Source organism: Canis aureus, chromosome 24 (genome assembly GCF_053574225.1).
Source record: "Canis aureus isolate CA01 chromosome 24, VMU_Caureus_v.1.0, whole genome shotgun sequence".
Classification (NCBI taxonomy): domain Eukaryota; kingdom Metazoa; phylum Chordata; class Mammalia; order Carnivora; family Canidae; genus Canis; species Canis aureus.
The window spans coordinates 19,069,147-19,088,057 of record NC_135634.1 but is presented as its reverse complement, the minus strand read 5'-3'; the positions used below and the strand labels follow the sequence as shown (position 1 = coordinate 19,088,057).

At 35.0% G+C, this 18,911-nt stretch overlaps 1 protein-coding gene across 4 annotated transcripts in view; it reads left to right on the top strand.

Moving 5' to 3' along the window:
* The first annotated feature begins 216 nt into the window (after window positions 1-216).
* The window catches only part of ZMYM2 (zinc finger MYM-type containing 2), an 85,468-nt gene continuing 66,773 nt past the window's right edge, over window positions 217-18,911 (top strand). For 3 of the 4 annotated variants that reach the window (XM_077868451.1, XM_077868450.1, XM_077868449.1), the window contains exons 1-4: window positions 217-1,073; window positions 6,488-6,773; window positions 8,762-8,927; window positions 9,716-9,928. In XM_077868451.1, coding sequence (XP_077724577.1) covers window positions 227-1,073; window positions 6,488-6,773; window positions 8,762-8,927; window positions 9,716-9,928 — 1,512 coding nt within the window. In that variant the 5' untranslated portion in view covers window positions 217-226. The remainder of the gene's footprint in view (window positions 1,074-6,487; window positions 6,774-8,761; window positions 8,928-9,715; window positions 9,929-18,911) is intronic. The other variant, XM_077868452.1, reaches the window with a different exon arrangement.

Below are 18,911 nucleotides of genomic sequence, written 5' to 3'. Positions count from 1 at the left end.
TGGTTAATTGCGTTTCTTTTTATAGTCAAGAGGTTCACATGTAAACTATATGAAATGATTAGTGAATGAGAGTATAGAATGGATACCAAATTTTCCCTTTATTAGATAAGAATTATTGTCATTTAGAATAAAAAATGTACTTAAGAAATTCAGTTAGAAGAGCAAAAGATTATACTGACATTTGTTTTATTTTTCTTTTTTCCATTTTCTTCACAGGTTTTTTGGCATGGACACAGGTTCAGTGGGAGGATTAGAACTGACTGAGCAAACTCCTGTTTTATTAGGGAGTACGGCCATGGCAACTAGTCTCACCAATGTAGGAAATTCATTTAGTGGTCCACCCAATTCTTTAGTTGCTAGATCTAATAAGTTTCAAAACTCATCAGTGGAAGATGATGATGATGTTGTTTTTATTGAACCTGTACAACCTCCCCCACCTTCTGCACCAGTGGTAGCTGATCAAAGAACCATAACATTTACATCATCCAAAAATGAAGAACTACAAGGAAATGATTCCAAAATTCTTCCTTCCTCAAAAGAGTTGGCTTCTCAGAAGGGAAGTGTAAGTGAGACAATTGTCATTGATGATGAAGAGGACATGGAAACAAATCAAGGTCAAGAGAAAAATTCCTCCAATTTTATTGAACGGAGACCACCTGAGACTAAAAACAGAACCAATGATGTGGATTTCTCCACTTCCAGTTTTTCAAGAAGTAAGGTAAATGCAGGAATGGGTAATAGTGGTATCACCACAGAACCAGACTCTGAAATTCAGATTGCTAATGTTACAACCTTAGAAACAGGTGTAAGCTCTGTGAATGATGGCCAATTAGAAAATACTGACGGGCGAGATATGAACTTAATGATTACACATGTAACATCACTGCAGAATACCAACTTGGGAGATGTCTCTAACGGACTGCAGTCAAGTAATTTTGGTGTTAATATACAAACATACACCCCATCTTTGACTTCACAGACCAAGACTGGAGTAGGACCTTTTAATCCTGGTAGAATCAATGTGGCAGGAGACGTTTTTCAGAATGGAGAATCTGCAACTCATCATAATCCTGGTAAGTAGTAAGTGATGTACCCCATGTAAACTTGCCTGATACTTTTTTCATTGTATTAATTGGTACTACCTTGGTCAGTTTATTCATGTAAGAGAAATTAATTCCATTGACTTTTAAGTTTGAAATTTTGGCGGGACGCCTGGGTGGCTCAGTGGTTTAGCACCCGCCTTCAGCCCAGGGCATGATCCTGGAGTCCCGGGATTGAGTCCCATGTCAGGCTCCCTGTATGGAGCTAGCTTCTCCCTCTGCCTATGTCTCTGCCTCTCTCTCTGTGTCTCTCATGAATAAATAAATAAAATCTTAAAAAAAAAAAAGTTTGAAATTTTGGCTAATGAGATGTAAAACCATGTATTATGTCTCTGCAGATTATTAGAAAACTAATCGCAGTAATTTTTGTTTAAAGAATTGGAATAAACTTTACATTCAGTACTACTGGTGTCTAACAGTTTGGCATCTTATTTGTCACAGGCTTAGTTTTTGCTGATATGTTTTTAGTATTTAGTAGTAATTGTAAATTGTGAAAAAAGATAAATAGCACAGTTAAGGAGCAATACAGTATTGTATAATAGGTGCATTAGATATGTTTTTACTTTATTTGTGCTAATTTTGATGGCTTATCTGATTTTAATTTTTTTGTAATAGCATTTTATTAGTTTTTAATATTTGAATGTTGGTGAATTTCTGGACTATTTAAAAATTTTTTCTTCAGGCAGCTTTGCTCTGTGAACACATTAAAAAAGAAAGTTATAACAACTCAGGGTTTTTGATGACCATGTCTGTGTATGTCCCTTTCACCTCTGCCCCTCAACCTTTGTCTTTCTCTCTCTATATATATCCTTCTCTCTCTGTTTCTCTCTCATTTTTTCATTATTTTAGGCTCATTAGCAATTTTATCAGCCTAGAAGTTGTGGAAAATAATAAGGAATGACTAGATTTTAAGTAGTGTAGAATGCTGTAAAATGCTAGTCATTTTTCCTTTTTTCTTATTTTTTTGATTATGAGAGTAAGGTTTTTTGAAGAATGTTTGGAAAATCTGTAATTAAAAATGAGGGAAAGAAATTCCTGGATAGTATTATAAACAGAAGATTACAATTGTCAGTGCTTTTTGAGTGACTATCTGTCAGTCTTTTTCCATTCTATTTTAACTTGATTGAAATACAACTCTGAATAATTTTGCTGTTTGTTTCCCATTTAACATTACATTGTATTTTCTCATACCATTAACATTTTATACACAAAAATTTAATGGCTACACAGTGGATGAGGATATACCATTCTCATATTTGGTGTTCATACTGTTTCCCATATTTTGCTGTTATAGGTTTATGATGAACATCTTTGTTGAAACTCTTCATTATTTCTTTAGAGTATATTCCTAGTAGTGAAATTACTAGGCCAAAGGATATCATTGTCCCTATCCTTCCAAAGATTTTTTTGTTGAAAAAATTTATCTGGCTTATAGTGATTTTGAAAGAAATAGGTTCCTGATTATTTAATTTGGGAAATTTCTCCTGCCTTCCTTCCAAGACCCTTTCCCTTATGTGTATAACTTATATGTGTAGATAGGTCTAGGTTGGGGAGGATGTATCTACTGAGTTTGTATGAGCATTTTAAAGGTTTAGAAATTATATTGTTGTACTGCCTTCCAGAAACGTCTTACCAGTTTATACTACCAGCTGTATATATGTTGTAACCTTCTGGTTCATGTAAAAGTTTAAGAAATATGATAATGAAAAAAAAAAAGGAAATATGATAATGCTCAAATCAATTTCAAAATAGCCATTTTGTCTTTATTGTAATTATAAATATATTAAAAACATAAGAATATGAAGAGGAAAATAGTCTCACTATTGAGAGTAGTACATTTAATTCTAACCTGAGGGACGCCTGGGTGGCTCAGCGGTTGAGCACCTGCCTTTGGCCCAGGGCGTGATCCTGGGGTCCCAGGATCGAGTCCCACGTCGGGCTCCTGCATGGAGCCTGCCTCTTTCTGCCTGTGTCTCTGTGTGCTCTCTCTCTCTCTCCTTGTCTCTCATAAAAAAAAGAAAAAAAAAATCTAACCTGAGATCATGGTTTAGGTATAGTTTTGTAAACTTTTCTCCAACCACCCCTTTAAATACCTAAGAGTAAGTCTTGAATTTTTTGACCATATGAAGTCTGTATGTTTGATTTTATTCTCTTTTTACCCTGATTCCAGTTTTTACTATTTAAATAACTCTTAAGAATATTCTTATGTGTGTATCTTAGGATCTTATTTCTTTAGAAATATTGCTGAGTCAAAGGAGTATATCATTGTAAGAATTGTGTTGCTGGGGATACTTGGCTGACTCAGTTGGTGGAGCATGTGACTCTTGATCTTGGGGTTGTGGGTTCGAGCCCATGGGTATAGAGATTATTTTTTAAAAATTTAAAAATAAAAAAACGAATTGTGTTTATTCAAACTGTCATACAAGGGAATGTATATTATCAGAAAAACTCAATAGAAACACCATTTGCTCTTTTGTTTTTGAATTAACTCTTGTTTTTATTTGCTGTTTTTATTTGTAATAGGGAGTTATAAAATCTTGGCTGTTTATACTGGCTCTCAGACTAATTGTGACTTGGGCAAATTAAACTGTTATTCCCTGATATCCTTTGTATAAAATAGAGGATTTAGACAAAACTTCTCTTCCTAAAAGTATTTTGATGTTGGAGGGTGTGAAAATTTGAAAGTGGGAGAAATATAAGAGCTGAAAAATAGATAAAGGGAGACATCATATTATTTATAAAGGGTCTAAAACTAAATTGGAAATAAAGCATGCCATTTTTTCAAAATCAAGTTACTAGATGCCCTTAAGTTTAAGTAGTTTCTTTAAGTATGTATTCAGATGATAAACCTTTAAAATAGAAAATCCTAAGGACCCAGTATTTGTTTAACAAGAAACTATTTCTTCTAGCATATGTTCAAATATAATTTTTGAATGGAGGCCCTTCATAATGTGAAATTTTCAGTTAGTGACTATAGTTGACTTTTAAGCATTGCAGGGCTTAGAGGTGCCAGCTACTTTCCCCTGCTTACCATGCACTTGAAAATCCATGTATAACTTTTGACTCCCCCAAAACTTAACTACTAGTAGCCTGCTGTTTTTTTGTTTTGTTTTACTAGTAGCCTACTGTTGACTGGAAGCCTTAATAATAAAGTCAACATATATATAATATGTATACATATCATATATCTGTATATAGCCATACATGTGTATATACACACATATCTATCTATCTATACATATATATGTATATATATACATGTATAATTATCTATCTATCTATATATATAGATTTTTACTTACTTATTCACGAGAGACACAGAGAGAGAGGCAGAGACACAGGCAGAGGGAGAAGCAGGCTCCATGCAGGGAGCCCGATGTGGGACTTGATCCTGGGATCCCGGGATCACGCCCTGAGCCAAAGACAGACACTGTACCGCTGAGCCACCCAGGCATCCCTCAACATATATTTTGTATGACATGTATTATATGCTGAATTCTTACTGTAAAGTAAGTTGGAGGAAAGAAATGTTATTATGAAAATCATAAGGAAAAGAAAATACCTTTATAATACTGTACTATGAAAAAAATCTGCATATAAGTAGACTCGTGTAGTTCAAACCCATGTTGTTCAAAGGTCAATTGTATTTTCTTTGTATTTATTAGTATTTTTACTTATTTATTAAAACTGGTCCATTACCTTGATGATAGCAGAATAACAAGATTCCAGAATGCACTCAATTTACTCTATTTATAAAGTACAGTTTTTGTGGGGAGGGATATGGTGGAGCAAGGTAAAATTTCAGTAGCAGTGTTAATGTAGCCCCTGGAAATCATTAGGTTGATAGACTGAGTTGGTGCCAGGAAATCACTCTCCTCAAGATTTTGATAGAATAGAAGTTTTCCTGAGCTTCAGATATATTTGTACTTCCCGTGGAAGGAAAAAAAAAATGTTTTTCCTATAAAGGGCAACTTTTTATGTATGAAAGCTCAAAATTTGGAAGAACTTAGAAAGGAAATAAATTACTAGAGACAGTAGTAGATACTAGAAATGGTGGTCTGTAAAATTTCAGAAGGGAAAAAAGTTTTGGTATTGGTAGTGTAGTGAGATGTTTATGCAGTAGTAACTAGTGAAGAAGCTGAAGATTTCCTGCAGTATACCTAAAAAGCTTACTATTAAAGAGAGAAAAGATAAATTACTTTGCAATCTAATGTTACTGTTACACATATCTTTCAATTCTGTGCTATGATGAAACTGTTTGCAGTGAGAGAATAATATGTTAGATTGGTCACTGTATGGTGGGTTATCATTTCTGTGCTACACTCATATTTGTTTGAAATTATGTGGTCTAGAGGCCATGGAATTAAACATGGAAAAGTTGTATTTAAAAAGATGTTTTGGGGCAGCCTTGGTGGCTCAGTGTTTTGGCGCTGCCTTCAGCCCAGGGAGTGATCCTGGAGACCTGGGATCGAGTCCCACGTCAGGCTCCCTGCATAGAGCCTGTTTCTCCCTCTGCCTGTGTCTCTGCCTCTCTCTCTCTCTTCTCTCTCTCTTGCTCTGTGCCTCTCATGAATAAATAAATAAAATCTTTAAAAAAAAAAAAAAGATGTTTTGAAGGGTGCCTGGTTGGCTCAGACGGTTAAGTATGGAACTCTTGATCTCAGCTAAGGCCTGATCTCTGGGTTGTGAATTCAAGCACCATGTTGGGCTCCACACTTAAAATATTTTGAATATAACCTTATATAAACTTTATCAGACCTGTACTATATTTGTCAAAGGTTCTAACTGGTCAAGATTTTATTATGTTGATGTAAGTTTTCCTTACTTAATATTTCAGTTTAATAAATAATGCCTAATATCTTTTAGTGCTTCCTCTGTTCTAGTCACTCTGATTCATTGCATGTATTTATTGCATATATTCTCTTTAATGTTACCATTTGTATGAAGTTGTTACAATTTCCAGTTTAGAAAAGAGTTAGGCACAGTTTATTTATTTATTTAAAGATTTTATTTATTCATGAGAGACACAGAGAGAAAGGCAGAGACATAGAGAGAAAAGCAGGCTCCATGCAGGAAGCCTGATGTGGGACTCCATCCTGGGACTCCAGGATCATGCCCTAGGCCAAAGGCAGATGCTCAACCGCCGAGCCACGCAGGCGTCCCAGGCACAGAGTTTAAATTACTTTTGATTCTAGTAGGTGGAGTCTAAATGTCAACCAGGCATTCTTAGGCCAAAACCTTGGTTTATACCTCTCTACTGTACTATTGCCTTATTAATGTCTAAAATGTGTACTAGTACTAGATGGGAGGTTAAAACTGTTTGATAGCATTTTCAATGTGTATAAATACCTGTTTCATTACTTTTCCTTGTGCATTTTGTTTTTAAGATTCCTGGATTTCCCAGTCAGCTTCATTTCCTCGTAATCAGAAACAACCAGGGGTGGATTCTTTATCACCAGTGGCCTCACTTCCTAAACAAATTTTCCAGCCTTCTGCACAGCAACAACCCACTAAACCAGTTAAAGTCACTTGTGCAAACTGCAAAAAACCTTTACAGAAGGGACAGACAGCTTATCAACGAAAAGGATCAGCTCACCTCTTTTGTTCTACCACCTGCCTTTCCTCCTTCTCTCACAAGCCTGCTCCAAAGAAACTTTGTGTTATGTGTAAAAAGTAAGGTTTTCTTTTCTTTTTTTTTAATTGAAGTATAGTTGACACATGGTATTACATTAGTTTCAGGTGTACAACAGAGTGGTCCAACAAGTCTGTAGGTTATGCTTTGCTCATCACAAATATAGGTAAGGTTTACCTTTCAACATCATTCCATATGATTGAATATTGGTGGTATATAATTTTAGGGAAATCATGAGTCTAAGAGGTGAATTATGGTGTTTGAAAAATTAGTAAGCTAGTTGTTTAAATCTTAAAGCCAAACTCAAATGTGTAATGGCTTTGGAGGCTTTTCTACCACACCAGGTGGCTTATGGTAAAAGACTTCCTATTGGGCAGACTTTGGGGTTTGTTTATTTCTTTTTTTTTTTTTTTTTCTTTTTTTTTATTTCTTTATTTATAAAAGATTTATTGATTTATTTGAGAGAGAGAAAGACAGCACGTGAGCATGCGGGGTAGAGGGGGTTGTGCAGAGGGAGAGGGAGAGAGAGAGCATCCTAAGCAGACTTCATGCTGAGTGTGGAGCTGGATTTGAGGCTCACGCCATGAGACCATGACCCTAGCCAAAGTCAAGAGTCAGATACCCAAATGACTGAGCCAGCCAGGTGCTCTGAGGTTGATTTAAGGCCCTTGTAATTTTGTCTGTAATCTCTATTGGACTCCTTGACATTTGTCAAAATGCATACAGCTTATTCACATTACTAATTATTAGAATTTAATTTTGGCAAGATAATATTGTTTTGCAGTTTATTTATAACTAGTACTATATAAAAATAGGTCAGATTTTGCACTATCTTCATTTTAAGATCATTTTAAATTGGCATGTCTTTAGATTTTATTTATTTATTTTTAAAGATTTTATTTATTTATTTGACAGAGGGAGCAAGCAAGTACAAGCAGGGGGAGTGGCAGAGAGAGAGGGAGAAGCTGTCCCTCTGCTGGAGCAGATTCTGGCTCTATCCCAGGATCCTGGGGTCATGACCTGAGTCTAAGGCAGATGCGTAACCAGCTGAGCCATCTAGGTGCTCCTGCTCACGGTTTTAAGACTCAGGTACCAGTTTTTTGATAGCCTTGGAGAGAGACAGTTCTCTCTTCTGCCAATTTTTAGGTCTGGCTTCCACTAGTTAAAAATAAATGGAATATTGGAGCATCTGGTTAGCTTAGTCAGTTAAACATCCAACTCAGTTTCAGCTTTGGTCTTGGTCTCAGGGTTGTGAGTTCAAGCCCTGCACTTAGATCCGTGCTGAGCCTAGAGCCTACCATATTTTGGAGCAGCCTATGTTTGTGACGATATTTTTTAGATCTTAGAACTTTGAAAAAGCCTTAGTGTTCTGTATAAATTGAATTCAAATATTGGAACAATCATACAGTTTTTAGATTGCTTTATAGTAGTAGCCTTTTGCATACTGTAACATAGGACCTCAAAATTCAGAATTTTATTAAAGGGAATTGTCACATGTCATCAGTATTGTTTTTTTGATTGCTAATTGCATTTGGAGAGCTGTGTAGAATGGTAGGTAGGGTTGTTTTGGGTTATGGATATGGAGGTGTACTTAAGTTCAGTTATCTTCTCTAGAATATCTGTCATCTCTGTGACCTAGATCTTTCAGACTTTCTACTTATGCATGGGAAAGGAATTGACTAGGTATTACAAATTCATACCTCAGGGGATTAGACCTGGACATTAAACTCCTTGTAAGTAATAACTTTTTAAAAAAGTGTTTCCAATATCTTGAAGCCTTGTTAAGGAGTTTGAAGATAAATTGAGTACTGGCAAAGATTTAATAGTATAAAATACTTTTGTTTTTTAATCTTTTGTATTAAAATTTTATTGCCAAGAGGTTTTAAATAGTAAAAGTGATTTCATGGATCTAAATGGTATTTGATTCACATGGTTCAATTTATAGAAATTAGAAATGTTAGTTATTACTCTTATATTTGATTTTTTTAAAAATAGAATTTTGCTTTAAGTTGTCTTGCTTATTTTTCAGAGATATAACTACAATGAAAGGAACCATTGTTGCTCAAGTGGATTCAAGTGAATCCTTCCAGGAATTCTGTAGTACATCTTGTTTGTCTCTCTATGAGGACAAACAGAATCCTACTAAAGGAGCTCTAAATAAATCAAGATGTACAATTTGTGGTAAACTAACAGAGGTTTGTATTTTTGTGCCTTCTCTCTTTAGTTCTAAATAATGGAAATATTCTTAACATTATTTAATAGTTAGGATAAACTGATCAGTATGTATTTCCTTAAAACAGAGGATATATAAAATTTATCTTATAATAATATCCCATTATGTAATCCCATTCTCACATGGGGAGCATGATTTAGGAAATACTAAAATTTAATATTAGTTGACTTTTTCTTGAGGTTTGGAACATGTAGAGAGAGCCAAAACCATAGTGTTTAAACACATAGGCTGATTACCAAAAGACAACAGACTAGCATGCTTAAGAAGGAGAATAAGTGGAGAGACTATTTTTTGATAACTTCACATTACTGATGTATTAACATTTCTGTATTTGTTTGAAGAAAAACCTGTGTACTCTACATATCATTTGAATTTTTTATAATATTGGTTCTCTCCTCCCTTTCTAGAGCAATGTACTTAATTTTAGTTCCTTTTGGATTGGTCTAAAGATTTTTCAATCTGTTTTAGAATTTTATATTAACAATATCCAACCTGAGTTGTTTCCTATCATTTTTAGATAACTCTAGAGAAGTTTGTAATAATTCACTAGTGGTTCCCCCTCTGCCATACATGTATTTCTTGTGTGTATAAAAATAGTTCAAAGAATAATGAAAGCTATTTTCTTTCTCTTTGCCTAAATAAGCCTTCCACAGAAAAATCATTGAGTTGTTTTCTTTCTGTTGGAGCACCTTGTTATTTAGCTACGTGTGATACTCATTGGTCTTTAAAATTTTGTTTGCTTGTTTTTAGATTCGCCATGAAGTTAGCTTTAAAAATATGACTCATAAGCTGTGCAGTGACCACTGCTTTAATAGATACAGAATGGCTAATGGTTTAATAATGAATTGCTGTGAGCAGTGTGGAGAGTACCTGCCGAGCAAAGGTGCTGGAAACAATGTCCTGGTGATCGATGGTCAGCAGAAAAGATTTTGCTGTCAAAGTTGTGTCAGTGAATACAAACAGGTAATTCATGATCTAATCAGAATTGGCCATTCTTTTGAATATTTTTAAGTTGCCGTAATAGTTTTACTTTAGCAGTATTTATTAACTAGGTTTATTCTGGAATCTCATTTAATTCCATTATTTTCTTCAACTCTTAGAGTTGACCTAACCCAAATGAATACTGATGTATGTAGATTTTCAGACATTGTGATTTTACATATAATGGTAAATGCTGGCAGAATGATTCCTCTTTTGAAATATTGTTTATGGGTAAAGGAGAAGAGTTCCAAGTACAATTTTAAAGTTTAGCTTAGGAATGATTATCTTACTTATATTTCAATGTTAAGGTCTTTTGATTTAGTTTGTTTTTGAATATATACATGTGGTTCAAAAGTGAAGTGTACATAAAAACATACATTCAGAGAAAAGTAGCTCCTATTTCTTCTTTTGATTTCTTCTCATCTTTTATAGGCATTAGCTTTTCAGTTCTTAATATTTTATGTGTTCTGTTCCTTATGAAAAATTAAGAAAATATGTAATTGTTTCTTAGTTTCTCTTTTGTCTATAGAAAAGAGCATACTGTATGTACTATGCTGCATCTTCCGTTTTTCACTTCATAGTATATCTTGGAAATCATTGTCTATCAAGGACTTTCCTCTTTTTTTTTAATGGCTGCTCAAGTTAAATTTTCAGGAAATTTGTGAGTTATTAAAAAACTATTAATATCTAGTAGAGTCTAATATCTGTTAATGTTTAAAAGAGTCTAATATCTTGGAAATCATTGTCAGTGATATATGGACTTTCCTCCTTTTTTATGACTGCCCAAGTTAAATTTTTAGGAAATTTGTACGTTATTAAAAACACACTTTAAAAAATAATAGATAGATAAATTTTTATTAGTCTGCTGGTGCTGCCATAACAAAATACCAGACTAGAGGGCTCAAATAACAAATTTATATTCTCATAGTTCTGGAGGCTACAAGTCTAAGATCCCGGTACCTTTCTGGATTGGATTCTTGTGAGGCTGCTCTTTTAGCCTTGTAGATAGCCTTGCTTCTTGTAGTGTCCTCACATGGTCTTTCCTCTTTGCAAAAGGGTGGTTGGTGAGGGGAAGGGAGGAGAAGGGAATAACTGATCTCTTCCTTTTATAAGGATGGATATTAGTCCTGTCTGATTAGGACTTACTAACCTTAACTGCCTTCGTATAGGCTCAATTCCAAATATAATCTCATTAGGAGTAGGGCTTCAACATAGGAATTTTGGGGGAACAAACTTCAGACCTTAACATTATTGGAAACAAAATAAATACTCAAAACCTATTACTTCCGGGGATCCCTGGGTGGCTCAGTGGTTTAGTGCCTGCCTTTGGCCCAGGGCGCGATCCTGGAGTCCTGGGATCGAGTCCCACGTCGGACTCCTGGCAAGGAGCCTGCTTCTCCCTCCTCCTGTGTCTCTCCCTCTCTCTCTCTCTCTCTCTCTATGTCTCTCATAAATAATAATAAAAAAACAAACAAAAAAACCCCAAACCTATTACTTCCTAATCATTTTATTGTATTTTAGTATTATCTGTGTTTGATGATTAGGTTGCATTTATTATCTTCTGATATATGGAAAGTTTGGTTAAGAATGCTGGCTTTAGTAAGTTGGTGTGGGTTAAAATCCTGGCCCCACCAATCATCCATCTGTGTCCTGAGCAAATTATTTAACCTCTTTCATGCCTTGCCTTGTTTACCCTGTGTAAAGTTGTAGAAATAGCAATCCCTGTCTCATAGTGTTATTTAAAAAAATGAAATATAAGCCTTTCTTCTTGATTTTTAAGATCTACTTCAAGAAACTTAACATTACCAGTTTAGCCCCTTTGCGTTCTCTCCCAATTACTAATCTCCTTCTACCTCCTCAGATACACTGTCAGGATGCCTGGGTGGCTCAGTCAATTAAGTGCCGACATCAGGGGCAGCCCGGTGGCTCGGCGGTTTGGCGCCTGCCTTCGGCCCAGGACCTGATCCTGGAGACCCAGGATCGAGTCCCGCAACGGGCTCCCTGCATGGGGCCTGCTTCTCCCTCTGCCTATGTCTCTCTCTCTTTCCCTGTGTCTTTCATGAGTAAATAAATGAAATCTTAAAAAAAAAAAAAAAAAAAAAAAGTGCCTACATTCAGCTCAGGTCATGAGTCCTGGGATCAAGACCGAGACAGGCTCCCTGCTGAACGTTCCCTTCCTTACTGCTCATGCTCTCTTACTATCTCTGTATCTTTCTCAAATAAATAAATAAAATCTTAAAAAAAAAGAGAAAACCATTGTCTTTGACTTCTAACATGGTTCGACTTTTTATAAAGTTTATGTGGCACTAATATGTAATGATACCCTGCCATGTTATATATAACTGTGATTGGATGCTTATATAAATTTTTGTTATGTAAAGTTGTAAATTTTATTGTCAAAAAACATGTTTTTTGAAGATTTTATTTATTTATTCATGGGAGACATGCAGAGAGAGGCAGAGACATAGGCAGAAAGAGAAGTGGGCTCCATGAAGGGAGCCTGATGTGGGACTCCATCCTAGGACTCCAGGATCATGCCCTGGGCCGAAGGCAGGCACTCAACCACTGAGCCACCCAGGTGTCCCTTTTTGTCAAATTTAACAGTTTTATTACTTCTGGATTTTGTTTTATGCACTTTCCTTACTCTCAGAATATAAAGGAATATTTTTCATATTTTCCTTTTAATGTTTGCAAGGTTTCATTTTAATATTTAAATCTTTAATACATTTAATGGAATTTATTCTGGCATATTGCTGAATTATGGGCAAATATTATCAGCGTTCACGTGACTGTCCTTAAGAATCCACATCCTTAACGATGTCAAAATATCATAGAACAAGGGATTTCATTTTATTTTTATATCAGTATTCTTAAGCTTATTCATAAATATTTTATCTTTTTGTTGCTATTTTATTTTTTAAAAGATTTTATTTATTTATTCATTAGAGACACACACACACACACACACACACACACACAGAGGCAGAGACATAGGCAGAAGGAGAAGCAGGCTCCATGCAGGGGGTCCAATGTGGGACTCCAGGATCACACCCTGAGTCAAAGGCAGATGCTCAATCAACTGCTGAGCCACCCAGGCGTCCCTTTTTGTTGCTATTTTAAAGCTATTTATTTGAGAGAGACTGTGGGTGTGCACTCATATGCATGTGCCCACCAGGAGGGGGAAGGGTAGAGGGGGAGGGAGAGGGAAAGGGAGAGAATCCTAAGCAAACTCCACTGGCTTGATCTCACAACTCTGAGAATCATGACCTGAGTAGAAACCAAGAGTCGGATGCTTAATTGACTTGAGCCACCCAGGCCACCCCTGTTGCTATTTTAATTTAATTTAATTTATTTTATTTTATTTTATTTTATTTATATTTTATTTATTTATTTTATTTTATTTATATTTTATTTATTTTATTTTATTTTATTTTATTTTATTTTATTTTATTTTATTTTATTTTATTTATTTTATTTCAGTTCAGTTATTTTTAAAGATTTTATTTATTTGAGAGATTGTGAGCTAGTGCCCAAGCCGGGACTGGTTCAGAGGGAAAGGGAGAAGCCGACTTTTCCCTGAGCAGGGAGCCAGAATAGGGGCCAAGTCCCAGAACCCTAAGATTATAACCTGAACCAACGGCAGCTACTTTAACCAACTGAGCCAAGATGCCCCCTCCCGCCTTTAAAAAATGTTTCATTCATTTATTCATGAGAGACAGGCAGAGGGAGAAGCAGGCTCCTCCCAAGGAGCCTGACGCAGGACTTGATCTTGGGACTTCAGGATCAGGCCCTGGACTGAAGGCAGGTGCCAAACTGCTGAGCCACCCAGGGATCCCCTCCCTCTGTTGCTATTTTATTTTATTTTATTATTTTATTTTTAATTTTTATTTATTTATGATAGTCACACACAGAGAGAGTGAGAGAGAGAGGCAGAGACGTAGGTAGAGGGAGAAGCAGGCTCCATGCACCGGGAGCCCGATGTGGGATTCGATCCCGGGTCTCCAGGATCGCGCCCTGGGCCAAAGGCAGGCGCTCAACCGCTGCGCCACCCAGGGATCCCCTCTGTTGCTATTTTAAATGAGTTTTTCTTTTCCATTATTTTATGTGTGTGTATACATATATGTGTGCATGTGTTTTTTTAAATTGAATTCAAATACCTGCTATCTAACTAAATAATGATTGGTTAATTTTCTTGAATTTTTAACTAAACCATCATACCACCTGCAAATAAAGAATGTTTAGGTCTTTCTTTACATTTCTCATCCCTATTATTATTTTGTCTTGCCTGATTGTTTTTCCAAAAACTCAAATACGGTTTTAAATAATGGAAATAGTAAATATCTTTGTTTTTCCAGTGGGAATGCCTTTGATGTTTCCTTATTAAATTAGATGCTGGCTTTAGGGTTGAGCTGAATATATTACCATATTAAAGAATTACTGATTGAATTTTGTTTTATTAAGTATTTTATCAAAAATGAGTGTGTTTTAAAGGTCTTCCATTTCTATGGAAGTGATTGATTTTTTTTTCCTCTGCTTTTATTCTGTTAATATGTGAATTATCTTAATGAATTTTGTAGTCCATCCAACCAGTCTTGCATTGCTAGAATTTTAAACCATACCAGGTCATTATTTTAAATATTTAGTTGTCATTGTTTACATTTAGTACTTTCCCAGTGGTATTTATTAAGTGACATTGGTCCTTAATTACCCTTTTTTTGGATACATTTAGGTACCCAAAAACATACCCCATTTAGTGTTATATTTGCTTTAAAAAATGCTCAAGAGCAAAATTAATACCTTTACATGATTAAAACAATAAGAAAAGTGAATTAAATATTTAACTCAAAAAGTTGTAAAAAGAAAACAAACTAAAAAGAGGAGAAAAGAAATAAAGATAAAAGTAGAAATTAAGGAGTTAGGAAATTAAAACTACCAAAATAATCCAGAATGCTTGTATAAGTCAGGCCCATGAAAAACTAGAGCAAGAGATTAGGGTAAGAGGTTTAGAAATTCCCAGATTACAAAAATAAGAAATGACAAGGTGTATTTACCATCAAAACAGAGGAAATTGAAGAAAATCTTTTAAAAGGGAGTACTTTGTATACAACTTTATATAAAAATGTTGAAAACCAACCCTGATTTTCCGTGAAAGCATAATTTTCTTAAATTGACTCCAAGCAGATATAAGGCAGAGAAATTTCCATAGACGAAATAGAGATGGTTAGCAATGAACTGCCCCACAAAGAGAAATAGAAACAGATTCAAATGTTTCTTTCTTTTTTTTTTTTTTTTTAAAGATTTTATTTATTTGAGAGAGAAAACAAACTGGTGAGGGGCAGAAGGAAGGGGAGGAGAAGCAGACTTTGTACTGAGCAGGGAGCCTGAAGTGGGTCTTGATCCCAGGACCCTGGGATCATGACATGAGCTGAAGGCAGACGTTTAACCAACTGAACCACACAGGTGCCCCAGGAGGGTTTTTAAAAATATATATATATTCTGAATATTAATCCCTCATTTAAGTTTTTTTTTTTAAAGACTTATTTATTCATTTGAAAGAGAGCAAAAGAGAGAGAAAGAGAGTGCCCAAACCTGAATGTGGGGCACAGGGGCTCAGGGAGAGAGAGAGAATGTTCTGAGCAAACTCCACGTCCAGTACAGAGCACAAAGGCCCTCACAGGGCTGGATCTGAGAACCTGGAGTTCACCACCCAAGCCAAAACTAAGATTGTCAGCCGCTTCACTGACTGCACCACCCAGGTGCCCTTGATCCCTTATTTGATACATGGCTGCAGATAATATCTCCCATATATTGGTTGCCTTTTTTACTTTCTTGATAATGTCATTTGATATAAAAAAATATGAATGTTAATAAAGTCCAGTTACCCTCTTTTTTTCCTCTATTGATTATGTCTTTGGTACCCTATCTAAGAATTTGTTGCCAAATTAAGATGGCTTATCCCGGTGTTTTCTTTTAGCAGCTTTATGGTTTTATTATTATATTTAGGTGTATGGTCCATTTTGAATTAATTTGTGCTTATGATGAGACAGGCATCCAGCTTAATTCATTTGTATATGGAAATCTAAGTTGTCCCAGCATCATCTATCTGTTGAAGAGAGTATTTTTTACCCATGGAATGGACTTGTATACTTGTCAAATATTAATTGGCTGTAGATGGGTAGTTTTATTTCTGAACTCATTGTGTATTCCATTGGTCTACATGTCTGTTCTAATGCAAGTACCAAACTGTTATGATAACTGTGTCTTTGTAGTAAGTTTTGAAATTAGGAAATGATTCTTCCAACTTTGTTTAAAGATTGAGTATTGTAGACCCATTCCAATGTTATATGAATTTGAAGATCTCAGCTTTTCCATTTCTCCAGAAAAGGCTATTAAAATTTTGATAGTGATTGCATTGAACTTGTAGATTGCTTTGAGTAGTATTGACACTTCAGCTATGTTAAATCTTCCTGTTTGTAAATATGGGATGTCTTCCCCATTCATTTAGACCTTTCTTTATTTCTCTCAGCAGTTTGTAGTTTTCAGCATACAAGTCTTCACCTCCTTGGGTATATTTATTTATATATAGATAATTTATTCTTTGGAACACTATTGTTGATGGAATTACTTTATTAATTTCCTTTTCAGATTGTACATTCCTAGTGTTTAGAAATACAGCTAGTATTTAAGTGTTGATCTTGTACCTGCAACTTTGTTTAATTTATTAGTTCTAGTAGCTTTATTGTGGATCCCTTGGGATTTTCTCCATATAGAGTTATGTCATCTGCAAATAGCCTTTTATTTCTTTTTCTTAAGTGTTCTGGCTAGAACATTAAATATTTTGTAGACTAGAAGTGATGAAATTGTGCAGCCATTTTTTGTTTCTGATCTTGGAGGGAAAGCCTTGTGTCTTTGTTCATTCTGATGTTACCTGTGGGTTGTTCATATATGGCATTAACTATGTTGAGATAGTATTCTATTCTTGTTGAGTTTTATTTTTAATCTTAAAAGTGTTGGATCTTGTCAAACTTTCTTTACCATTTGACGTTATCATGTGGTTTTTACTTAGTTCATGTATTTTATTACATTCGTTATCTTCTATTGAACCACTCTTTGCATTACTGAGATAAATCCCACTTGGTTGTGGTATATAATACTTTCAATATGCTGCTGAATGTGGTTAACATTCTAGTTGATATCTAATTTGAGTTTATAACTTAATTAGCATTTAAGAACTCTGCTCCTATATATCCTGCCCCCATTTATGTTGTAATAAATGACATTGTAAACATTGTTAGCATAAATAACAGATATACAATTATGTTTTATGCATTTATCCTTAAAATCATGTAGGAAACATAAAGTGGACTTACAAACCAAAAATACAGCAACACTGCATTTTATATTTGTCCATGTAATTACTTTTACTAAAGATCCTTATTTCATTCTGTGTGAATTACTGTCTAGTTTCCACTTCAGCATAAATCTTTGACTCTCTTTAGCATTTCTTGTAGAATAGTTCTAGTAGTAAGAACTTCTGTCAGTTTTTTCTATATGTCTTTATTTCTTTTTCATGTTTGGATAATAGTTTTGCCAGACGGAGTATTTTTGTTTGAAAGATTTTTTTCTTTTTTTTTTTTCTTTTTTATTTTTTTTTATTTTAGATTTTTTTCTTTTATCATTTTATATATGTCATCTTACTACCTTTTGGCTTCGATGGCCTCTGATGGGAAATTGGTGGAAAATCTAATTGAGGATTCTTTGTACTTGATGTTATCAGTAGATAACATTTGTTGCAGTTAATGAACTGGCATTAATAGATTTGTTATGTGAAGTCCATACTTTATTCAGATTTCCTTATCTTTTATAATGTCCATTTTCTGTTCCAGGATCCCATCTAGGATACCACATTATATTCAGTAATCATGTCACCTTAGGCTAATCTTGGTTGTGATATTTCTCAGACTTTTTTTTTTTTTTTTTTTGACTCTTTTGTTTTTGATGACCTTGACGGTTTTTAGGATTTAGGTATATTTAAGATGTCCCTCTATTGGAATTTTCCTGATTTTTTTAATGATCATTAGGTAGATTGGAGCTATGGGTGTTGAGGAATATTACAGAGATGTTTACTTTTTATGCTTTTGCCATTTTCATCATGTACAAGAGTATATCTATCAACATGATTTAAAATGACTGTTGAAGTTTATGTTGATCATTTTGCTGCAGTAGCATTTGTCAGGATTTTCCATTGAAAAGTCTCTACTCCATTTCCATGTTGTGCTCCTTTTTTTTGGAAAGTGAGAGAGCATGTGCCCAGCAAGAGAGGGTGAGGGGCACAGGGAGAGGAAGAGAGAGAAATCTTAAGTAGGCTTCAAACCTTGCACCTGGAGCCTGAGGCAGGGCCCTGAGATCGCGACGTGAGCCAAAATCAAGGGTCAGCTCTTAAAATTGAGTGACCCAGGTACCCTCCCCGCACTTGTATTCTTGAGAATTAAGTTACTGTCACCTTTAGAGTGGAGTATACAGATACTTGGACATTTTCTGCATAAGAAATTTGTCTTTCCTCCTACATTTATTAATTTATTTAGTCATTTAATTAACTATCCATTAGTAGGTACTCATGGATATTTTATAATCTGGGGCTATACGGGTGGTTCAGCGGTTTAGCTGCCTTCAGGGCCTGATCCTGGAGACCTGGGATCGAGTCCCATGTTGGTCTCTCTGTATGGAGCCTGCTTCTCCCTCTGCCTATATCTCTGCCTCTCTCTCTCTCTCTCTTTCTCTCAGGAATAAATGAATAAAATCTTAAATAAAATATTAATTTGGGGCTATAATAAAATACAGTTTTATTTTGTTGGTCAAAATTTTCTTGCTTTGGCCATTGCAAGCACTTTCACTTGGTTCCTCTGTCTTTTGACATACTCTATCCATTGATTTTTAAAAAATATTTGTTACTTTTGTTTTAAGA